The sequence below is a fragment of the Zingiber officinale genome, chromosome 4B (assembly GCF_018446385.1).
Source record: "Zingiber officinale cultivar Zhangliang chromosome 4B, Zo_v1.1, whole genome shotgun sequence".
NCBI lineage: Eukaryota > Viridiplantae > Streptophyta > Magnoliopsida > Zingiberales > Zingiberaceae > Zingiber > Zingiber officinale.
The window spans coordinates 140,595,234-140,605,183 of NC_055993.1; the positions used below are offsets into that span (position 1 = coordinate 140,595,234).

The 9,950-nt window shown below is 47.4% G+C and overlaps 3 protein-coding genes across 7 annotated transcripts; 2 read left to right on the forward strand and 1 right to left on the reverse strand.

Moving 5' to 3' along the window:
* Positions 1-62: 62 nt before the first annotated feature.
* Positions 63-6,780, forward strand: LOC121977191 (chlorophyllase-2-like). 5 transcript variants are annotated; one of them, XM_042529760.1, is made up of 6 exons: positions 65-431; positions 540-2,265; positions 2,729-2,789; positions 2,881-3,104; positions 3,835-5,828; positions 5,921-6,780. In XM_042529760.1, the coding sequence occupies exons 1-5, from the start codon at positions 305-307 to the stop codon at positions 3,878-3,880; spliced, it is 2,184 nt and encodes a 727-aa protein (XP_042385694.1). In that variant the 5' UTR covers positions 65-304; the 3' UTR covers positions 3,881-5,828; positions 5,921-6,780. The 5 variants fall into 5 exon arrangements, with proteins under 5 accessions (XP_042385697.1, XP_042385694.1, XP_042385696.1 ...); XM_042529762.1 differs by lacking the exon at positions 5,921-6,780 and having other exon boundaries at positions 2,881-2,969; positions 3,044-3,104; positions 3,835-4,182; XM_042529763.1 differs by having other exon boundaries at positions 63-431; positions 540-2,789.
* On the reverse strand, positions 6,042-6,638 carry LOC121977194 (EPIDERMAL PATTERNING FACTOR-like protein 4). The gene is made up of 2 exons (XM_042529768.1): positions 6,498-6,638; positions 6,042-6,414 (listed from the first exon to the last, which is right to left on the reverse strand). The coding sequence occupies exons 1-2, from the start codon at positions 6,571-6,573 to the stop codon at positions 6,164-6,166; spliced, it is 327 nt and encodes a 108-aa protein (XP_042385702.1). The 5' UTR covers positions 6,574-6,638; the 3' UTR covers positions 6,042-6,163.
* Positions 6,781-7,582: 802 nt separating the features above from the next.
* On the forward strand, positions 7,583-9,308 carry LOC121977192 (protein ECERIFERUM 26-like). The gene has a single exon (XM_042529765.1). The coding sequence runs from the start codon at positions 7,786-7,788 to the stop codon at positions 9,142-9,144; it is 1,359 nt and encodes a 452-aa protein (XP_042385699.1). The 5' UTR covers positions 7,583-7,785; the 3' UTR covers positions 9,145-9,308.
* Positions 9,309-9,950: the final 642 nt, after the last annotated feature.

Consider the following 9,950-nt stretch of genomic DNA (forward strand, 5'->3'; position numbering starts at 1 on the left):
TTTTTATTTTATTTTTATTTTATTTTATTTTCGATCAATTGGTTGACTTTTGATCACCTTTCCATTCCTACCGACCCATTTGGCGAATCCTTTCCTTTTCTTTCCCTCCCTCCATTGGCGCGCTTGCAGGTGAGCGCAACCAGACAAGGCCGCGACTTCCCAACGTCCTCAAGCTCTCCCTTATGGCGGAACCCTCTATTGATTATGATGGCGAAGTTATTCCCTGCCGACGATTTTGATTACTCCCCTCCTGTTCTCCGCCTTTCCTTCCGTTGTTCCGCCGGCGACTTGATAGGTTCCAGGAATGGCGGAGAGCGGTGGCGGACGAGGCGAGAGGCGGCCCGTGCGCTGTCCCAACTGCGACGAGCTCCTCCCCGGCCTCGCGAACTTGACGGCCCACCGCTGCGGTGATCGAAGTGCTACTTCCCGAGGTCAAAACTTTTTCCTTTCTCGAAAAGAAAAAAGTTAGGGTTGATAAAGATTCGATTTTTTTGGTGATGCATTCTTGTTCGTGGTTTGAGTTATCTGTTCTTTTACAGCAAGGAGAGATCTCCCACCTACTGATTTCTCGTTGGAGAGGGATACCGTAGGATTCAATTCGAGAGAAGAACGAGATAGATTAGGGTTTATTCCAGAATTTACAAGTAGAAGAAGGCCTGCCTCCAATTCTGATGATAGGGCTGATGGGAGACGTGTAGAGAGGGGAAGTAACTGTGTAGTTGGTAGGCAACCTTCATCATCTAAATCTCTGCTTAGTGATTCTACCTCCTTCTCAGACGATGTAGCACCTGCATTCTGCCGAATGCCAGAAGATCATATGAAGCCCAATCCCTTGGCGAATTATGGAGATGACCGTTCCAAGACGAAGAAGAACCAATATCGGAAAGATGGAGCTGAATTGTGGAGTAATGACCCGTTGCTGCTTCTGCGACAACTTGATGAATTAAGGGATCGTATCAGTAAATCTTCTGAGTTCTTGGAAAAACCGAGAGCAAAGATGCCTGCAGTGAACGAAAGGTCAGTATATTATAGACGATCACATGAGATTCTGAGCAAGACAAAGGAAAGAGTGAGTGTGACTGAACCCTATTCTTCAGGCATGACAAACTTTCATAGTGATGGATACATCCATAGACAATTAGATGTAGTTCCTCTATCCTCTTACCATAGTGATGAATTTGACCTTCAGCATCGAAAATATAAGCTATTACCAGAAAGCACTCCCTACTCAATCACCAACCAAGGGCGCTTTGGTCTTGCACAGAATAGTAGGGTTCCTTCTCTTGGTATCCAAATGTTCAGGATGAAAGAACACAATGAAGGAGGAGCAAGAGCTGAAAAATCCAAAACAAAGGAAAAGCATCATTGTCAAGCTTTTGCTGGTGCAACTCCTTTCGTGATATGCTCTAGCTGCTTTGAGTTACTGAAGCTACCTCAAGATAATACTCTACTCGTGTCAAAAAAATTAAGAAGGTTGCGGTGTGGATCATGCTCGGAGGTATTTTGCGTTGAACTTATTGGAAAAAGGCTTGTCATTTCTTCCCATTCACCATCATTAGCTGTTTCTAAAGCCAATGACAGCTCTCGTGCCAAAGTCAACCAGCATGAGCAATATAAAGCACAAACTAGTAGTAAATCAGATGTTTCTTCAATTTCTGAAGAACATGGTGTCCCGTGCCAAGCTATTCTGCCAACAGATGACAATAACTCATCTCCTTTCACATCTAGCCATGTACTGATGGAACAAGAAAGTATAGATTTACCTGATCCAGAGAACTTGAAGGGGCTTTCAGTGGCTTCTAATAGGTCCGAGCATGTAGAAAACCCAGACAGCACAGATGTATCAGCTGTTGCAGATTTACTGATTCAGGACAGTTTATCTTTCTTGTTATCCAGTCAAAAGGACATTTCTGAAACTGGTAGCAAGAAGGAACATTCTGATGAAGAAGTAAGAATCTACGACGATGATAAGTTTCACCAGAGTCCTGAACAAGGCGAAGAAATAACTGGGATTGATCTGTCACTGAATGACTATTCCAGTTCCTCTCTGGATCATAATGATATAGAGAAACATCAAAGCCAAATGGGCACTGAAAAGACTAATGATCCATCAGTTCTAAATACAATCCTCAAAGATACACCGCAAATTAAGATGCCGGCAAAAGCTAAAAAATCTCAAGTTTCAGTTAATGGTTATCTAATTCCTGATCACTTAGTTCGGAAGGCTGAAAAAAAGGCCGGAAGCATTTTTCCTGGAGAATATTGGTAAAATGCATCGACTTCTCTCATGAACTTTGCATGAAAAATTATACCAAGAATGACTTAAAACTAGGGTAAATGACTTAATTCACACATGAACAAATGGGTATTGCTGCTATTTCATCATTTTATATATAAAGGAAAAGTTTAGGGATGATCACTACAAGAGTATTGACCTTTGAATGTTGTTATTATATAATTTACTTGATCCAGAAAAATTCCAAGAGGGTGCCCTGTCTAGTAGGAAATAAACTGAATGAGTTTCTATCCCCTTTTTAAGATTCCATAATTGGCCAAACATAACTTGATGATGATGACCTATTGTCACTAGGAATTCATCGGTTAGCAGCATATCCTGCCACTACAATTATTTTACAGTGTTTTGTTTGGTTTGCTCGTAGCATGCTACTACTCTCTTTATTAGTGTCGATCTGAACATTTAATATTTATTTTCTGCCACACAATCTAGGTACGATTGGCATGCTGGATTTTGGGGTGTCATGCGACAGCCATGTCTTGGCATAATTCCTGTATGATAAACACATTCTACATCCGTTCACATGGCATTTAACAGTTTTTATAACTCAATAGTAGACATGTTAATTTTGCCCAAACATGCAGCCATTTATCGAAGAGTTCAACTATCCTATGCCTGCAAACTGTGCTGGTGGGAACACTGGTGTCATCTTGAACGGAAGAGAGCTCCATAGGAAAGATCTCAATTTACTGGTTAGTCGAGGACTACCATTCTCAGCTGGTCAACCTTATATTCTTGATTTTTCAGGGAATCTCTTTGATGAAGTCTCTAATGAACATCTGGGTAATTTTGGGAAGCTTGCCCCAACGTAAGTTTTTGTGCCTACAACTACTTTATTTTAGCTAAATTTTTTGGAAATTATTCGAAAGTGGTCTGCCAATTTCATTTTAGCATAAAACATCAGCTTCTTGGTGACATTTTCGAGTATATAATCATTATATCTTGTAGAGGGTTCACCTGTGCAACCATAAATATATGGAACATGATGTGTTCATGTATAATGAAATAAATTCATCACATCCACAATGAGAAAACTGTCTATGATGGCCTGTTGACACTTAGCAATATGAAAACTACTTTCATAAAAATATATATATATATAGTAATCAATATGCAGTTTTTTAGACAATTGATTGAATTTCCTTTGGGTAACTTAATGTTTATTGGGTTGCTTTTCCCTGTATTTATTCGAGAAACTTATCTGCAAATGTATCTGGAAAAAAAAAAACTCCCTGTCAAATACATAGCAGTTAATGCTAGGATACATATTAGAATATCCAGGTCAGTTTGGGGATTGAGTTCAAATGTATGTTTGGAAGACAAGAGTTTGGAAAGTATTTCTCGAATGAAGAGAGTAAAATTAAACCCAAACTATAGCATTCGGAAAATATATATCGAGCATGTTACTTACAAACTATGGCCGACTAGATGATTGGCTTGTTAGTTACAATAGAAGAGTATTTGCAATTTGCAATTCATTTGAATTTCTCTTGCCATTTGACTTGTCTCACTACTGAATTCATTTATCCTTTTGCCAGAGTTGAGAAAATGAGACGTGGATTTGGCATGAGAGCTCCAATGTGAGATTGGATAAGCGAACTATTGAACTGCAAGAACTGGAGATGAATCTGTTAAGTGAATACTTCACATAGTTTCTAGATTGTTGCCACTGTTTCCTCTTGGGCTTCACTTAGTTTCTTCGATCATTCTTTAAACGCAGAGAAAGACACATGATATGGAATCAGTGTCTTAGTATATACGAGGAGAATGATTCCTGAAACCATTTACAAAAATTTCATTTATATATTTTCTTTCATTATAAATTGAGATATGTTAGTTTGCAGCGTGTTTTGGTAAAGTAATGAAATTAAAGGCTCGCTCTGGAAGATTCCCTTGTTAAAATTAGTAGAAAATCTAGCTTTTATCTTTTCAGTCATCAACATTTATGAAATTTCACAAGCACCCTTGATGAGTACATCCGTGTCGGCTGCGACTTTGTGTCGCTATTATCGGATTCAGTAAGGTTTCTCTTCTCGTCCGCATCAGTATCCGCATCCACGTCAGCTGATATCGGTATTAACGGGTGCGACGATTCTTTTTCCCTCATCCGCACCCGCAATTGTCGGCATCCTCTTCCTCACGAACAAAGAAATATCTTCTCTCGCCGCTTCATCGGAAGATAAGAAAACAGAGGCTTTACAGGGGACAGCGCCGCTGCTCTACTCTTCTTCAGCTTTTGTTCGCCATGTCCGACGTGAACGCCGCCGTCAGGCTCTTCGAGCACGGAGATCATACGGTGAAGCTCATCAACGAAGACTCCTCGCCGTCGCAGTCGCCCTCCCCTCCGCCGAAGCCTCTCCTCATCGCGGCCCCTATTGAGGAAGGTGACTACCCCATGCTCCTCTTCCTCCACGGCTACCTCCTATGCAACTCCTTCTACTCTCAGCTCCTCCTCCACGTCGCCTCCCACGGATTCATCGTCGTCGCCCCGCAGTTATACTCGGTGGCGGGACCGGACTCCGCCGACGAGATCCGCGCCGCGGCGGCCACGGTGGACTGGTTGATCCCGGGACTCACTCACGTTCTTCCCAGGCACGTCCGACCGAACCCCGCCAAGCTCGCCGTCGCCGGCCACAGCCGCGGCGGCAAGGTCGCATTAGCCCTGGCCCTCGGCCACGAGAAGACCAGCCTCCGCCTCTCGGCGCTCATCGGCGTCGACCCCGTCGACGGCATGGACAGGGGCAAGCAGACGCACCCGCCCATCCTCACCTACGCCCCCCGGTCCTTCGACCTCAAGGGCACGCCAGCGATGGTGATCGGATCCGGACTCGGAGGGCTGAGGCGGAACCCCCTGTTTCCGCCATGCGCGCCGGAGGGGGTGAGCCACGGCGACTTCTTCGCCGAGTGCTGCCCGCCGGCGTACCACTTGGTGGCGAGGGAGTACGGGCACCTGGACGTGCTCGATGACGAGACCAAGGGGGTGAGGGGGAAGGCGACCTACTGCCTGTGCAAGAACGGGAGGGAGAGGAGGCCTATGAGGGAGTTCGCCGCCGGCGCGATGGTGGCGTTCATGAAGGCTTACTTGGAAGGAGAGAGGCGGTGTCTGAGGGGCATCCGCGAGGAGCCAGCCGCTGTACCGGTGGAGCTCTCCGTCGTCACATATTTGGAAGCAGAGGATTAGAGCAGTAATAAAGGTTTAATTCGAGATAAAAAGTAAAGGGTTGGGTTCAATTGCAAATTACCCACTATATTATATACATACTATTACATTGTTACCACTCTCGGTTTATCAATTCAGCCTCTAATTTTTCTAAATTAACTTCATGTGATCCCTTGACATGGGCGAACTACTTAAATATAGATGAGAATCAAATCTCAAAGATATCAAAGCAGAGCATGGACAATTCCCTGCTGAAGCCACGTGCAGTCCATCTCCCTCGGCTGCCTACCCTCCACTCCCATGCTAAAACCTAATCGACTGCTCACTTTGTTTCCATAATTCAGATTGCAAACTGCTGCACTTCACAAACAGGTCAGCCATGTTCTTTGTGGGTCCTCTACTCTACCTTTCGAGACTAGAGACCCTGTTCGTAATGCCTGACACAGAATCTCTTTTTGCTACAGCAATCTGAAAAGTGATGAGTCGAGCTTATGGTGATCATGCCCCAGGTCATCTTATTGTTAATGCAATAGAGATCGGGATTTCCATTCAGAATCAGAGCGAGGAATGGATTTTTTGAAGGAATGAAACGAAGAGCGCATGCAAACTTTTATTCCACAGTCACCAAACAAACAAACAAACGAATTGTTCTTGTTAATTCATCCACTCTTGAATTACAATTATGTGCACAGATCGAATAGAGGAGTTCAGGGCATAAAGAGCTTGCTGCCGCACTCGCATCGCCAGGCTTCCGGGTAGTACTCTTCCGGCACGATCCGACCGGCCTGTTGGATCGCCACCTGCACCGGGCGGCAAGGGAAGCACCGGCCGCATCGGGCTCGGCACGACGGGGGGAACGATCCCACGAGTCGCCGCCGAGTCAAGAGCACGGCGAACGCCGATCGCTTCGGCCTCGTCGTCTCTTCCGTGGCCTGAGCGATCGCAGCGAATCCAGTCCCTGCAGCAACGCAAAATGGGCCTTTTCAGCTCCTCCAATAACAAAGAAGAAAGAAGGCCGAAGCCTGAGTTCTCGAGCCTTACCGAGAGCTGCGGTGAACAAGAGGACAGCGAAGACAGCGGAGAGGCAGAGACGGCGGCGGCGGCGGAGAAGAGCCATGGCCGATCTCAGCCTCTGCTCCTACAACTTCAGTGCCGGCGAGGCGGCGATAAGCTTCTTTGCTGTGAAATGTGAAGTTTTATACCCGTACAACAATGGCGTGCGGGTCAAGTCAAAGAGACAAGGCGTTTTTTTTTGGCTGATCCGCACGTGCCACTGCATACTACTCTACATACTTATCTATTAACGAGGACTAAACTTGATTGATCCATGATTGTCCTAGTGCAATTGGTATTTCTGGTGGTAGATTTATCGTGAGGATATTGGATCTTTTTGGAACGAGCGAAATCATTTTTTAATATGGATTGATTGATCGATCGATCCATCCATGGTTAAAATTCTGCAGCAAGTCGTCTGCAGCCTGCTCGCAGGACTGGAGTCGTCAAATTGAAGAAGAAAACACTGGTCTTTCTCTGGCTGCCTTAACTTCCCGATTGACCAAATCACACTTTTTCAAACACCCACAAATGCGTCGTCGTCGTCTCGCTGCCTGCAGCTGTTGCTGAGAGACTGCCACTGCCATTAGCACTGGCAGTGTCCAGTGACACTCGAGGAAGACGACGAGGACAACTGCACCTGGAATTGCGTGGGAAAGGTTGGGTTCGTGCGACTGTAGACAGCTCTTTCAACACTCCATTTATGGTGTTCTAGGCAGCAGCCCAGCAGCCTCACCATGTGACGCTCACTGACTCTCTGGATGCAGAGGCGCAGGATAATTAAGGTGTCCTCTCGCGTCCAATGCCATCAATGAATAAATGCCAATTTTTACCTGTTTAATTTGTTTTTATTAATATTTAAAATAAATATAGTCAAAATTATAATTGTATATTCAAATCTTAATTTCACCGCATAATTAACTCGCCGTCAGATTTTTTTAAAAAAATAATAATATTTTTAAAATTTTATAAAATATGAGTCATTTTTAAAAATTTTAATTATACTTGGACGGTGATGGTTAAGATATTTTGAGGAGGGGAAAGAGGGTCAAGTTCGAATAAATGTCTCTCCATATTTTTGCAGAGAGTGTGTTCCTCGTATTAATGTCATGCATTGATTGTATACCCACCCAACTACCACCTTACTCCCTCGTAATTCCTCCTCAAATTATCAACCATGATCTGTCTATATATGAATCGTCCCGTCCCGTCCCGTCGCCACCCACAAATCCATCTCCAGTCCTTTTCCAGTCGGATCTAGGCGACGATTAGCAGCATGACGGCCGGCCGCCAGCGGAGGGTGACCCTGTGTGCCAAGACGACGGTGGTGTCGGCGATCCCGGTGCGGCCGGGGAAGACGCACGCTCTCTCGGCCCTCGACCACGCCATGACCCGCCACTTCCTCCACCTCGTCTTCTACTTCCGCGCCGCCCCCGCCCTCACTAAGTCCCGCCTCATGTACTCCCTCTCCGAGGTCCTCTCCTACTACCCCGCTGTCACTGGACGCCTTCACCGCCAGCCCGTGGAGGATGCCGGTGCCGGCGGCGAGTGGAGTTGGGTGGTTAAGTGCACCGACGCGGGCCTGCGCTTCGTGGAGGCCCGTGCACACACCACGCTGGACGAGTGGCTCGCGACGGCCACTGACGAGGAGGAGATGGAGCTGGCCCATTCTGAGCCCATGGGCCACGATCCTTCCATTTGGTCGTCCTACTGCGTCCAGTTGACGGAGTTCGACGACGGTGCGGTGGCAATCGGGCTCAGCTCCGCCCACATCAATGCCGACCTCACCTCCGCCATCCTCCTCGTCCGCGCTTGGTCCGACGCCCATCGCCGCGCCTGCATCGTCTTCCCGCCCTTCCTTCACGCCCCAGCCCTCGAGCCCCGCCCCAACCCTAACCCTAGATCCGCCCTCTTCTCCTCCAAATCTGCCGCCGCTGCTGCTGCCTCGACGGAGCCGGCGGCCACCGCGAAGATGTCTTCTGCCACGTTTGTTTTCTCGGACGCCTCCGTCAAGTCCCTCCTCAGCGACGCTGGGGACGCCTCCCCTTTCGATGCCCTCGCCGCCCTGTTCTGGACCCGCATCGCGGCGCCGGAGCTCGGCGCCGCGGATCTCACGCTTGGGATCGACATGCGCAAGCGGATGCACGCGCCGCTGCCGTACGCGTTCTACGGCAACGCGTTCCACTTCTACGGCGTCCACGGCGTCGACCTAGGCGCCGGCCTGTCGCGCGTGGCGGCGGATCTACGGCGCGAGGGGGAGGGCGTCCGGGAGGAGGACTTCTGGGAGGCTGTGGAGTGGCTGCACGAGCGGCGGCCAGGCCGGCGGGAGGCGGAGCCGGTGTTCCAGGTGTACGGGCCGGAGCTGACGTGCGTGGAGGTCGACCGCGACGCGTTCGCATACGGGACGCCCTTCGAGGACAACGACGGCAGCCGGCCGGCGCACGTGACGTGCAGGGTGGACGGGGTGGAGGGGGCGGGTCTGGTGCTGGTGATGCCCGCAGCGGCCGAGGGGGCGGCGCGGCAGGTGGTTGTGACCCTCCCCGATGAAGTGGTGGCTAAACTTTGCCGGGACGCCTCCATCGCGAAGTACGAACCCACCGTGTTGTTTGCCCCTGCCGGAGTGAAGAAGGGTTAGACGCCGCCGATCTGATATTCATCGGAGGCTTTCTATATATCTAGTGTCCGTCTTGGTCTCGCACAAACCTTTGTGCTTCTCATCTATATTTATTTGCCTTTACTGAATTATTAATGCAACTATTATGCCTCCAATTATCAAATTAATTATAATTTATTTACTTACAAAAAGTCTATTATTATTATTATTATTATTATTATTTGTGAATTTTTCATCGACAAATAGCGATATTCCCTACAATGCAATTAGCGTGCGGACGCGAGCGCCCGACAAATTGTAACGAACGTACGGCCACACCAATTAAGGTGGCCTGGTGCGAACGCGGCCCATGTTGCCGCGTAATGGACTGAATGGTGGGCCGTCGGCAGCAACTCCAACTGAACCGTTGATCATCAGAAATCGGTCGGGTTAAATAAATGAAACGGGTTTGATTTGTGAAAGATTTAAATCAAGTGTAAATGCGTCTAAAGTGAACAAAGGATTAGCGGGTCAAATCGATCGAAATTATCTGTCAAACTGCTTGTCTAAAAGTTAATTAGACAGAGAGAGATCTCGACTGCATTCTCGATTTTATCGACTGTGACAATGCACTCTGATAGTGTCCTTTTCGATCCTTTTCGAGTGTCCTTTGAGTTGAAGCTGTGATTATCTCTCAACTGGCCAAGATCTGATGGCCTACGAAAAGTACATCGGCAGGGATTAGCATAAGGGTAATTTTACATGCAGTCCCTATTGGCAAATAAATCTTTATATGCAGTCCTCATCCATGAAAATCTTTGTTTTCACTCCCCAGTCAAACATCTTTA

Bases quoted from the DNA above. Each gene is read 5' to 3' on its own strand.
- LOC121977191 (XM_042529760.1), top strand. From the start codon at position 305: ATGGCGGAGAGCGGTGGCGGACGAGGCGAGAGGCGGCCCGTGCGCTGT. The intron at 432-539 runs GTCAAAACTTTT...GTTCTTTTACAG, and splicing joins TCGAAGTGCTACTTCCCGAG to CAAGGAGAGATCTCCCACCT. The intron at 3,105-3,834 runs GTAAGTTTTTGT...TCCTTTTGCCAG, and splicing joins TTTGGGAAGCTTGCCCCAAC to AGTTGAGAAAATGAGACGTG.
- LOC121977194 (XM_042529768.1), bottom strand. From the start codon at position 6,573: ATGGCTCTTCTCCGCCGCCGCCGCCGTCTCTGCCTCTCCGCTGTCTTC. The intron at 6,415-6,497 runs GTAAGGCTCGAG...GCGTTGCTGCAG, and splicing joins CTTGTTCACCGCAGCTCTCG to GGACTGGATTCGCTGCGATC.
- LOC121977192 (XM_042529765.1), top strand. From the start codon at position 7,786: ATGACGGCCGGCCGCCAGCGGAGGGTGACCCTGTGTGCCAAGACGACG.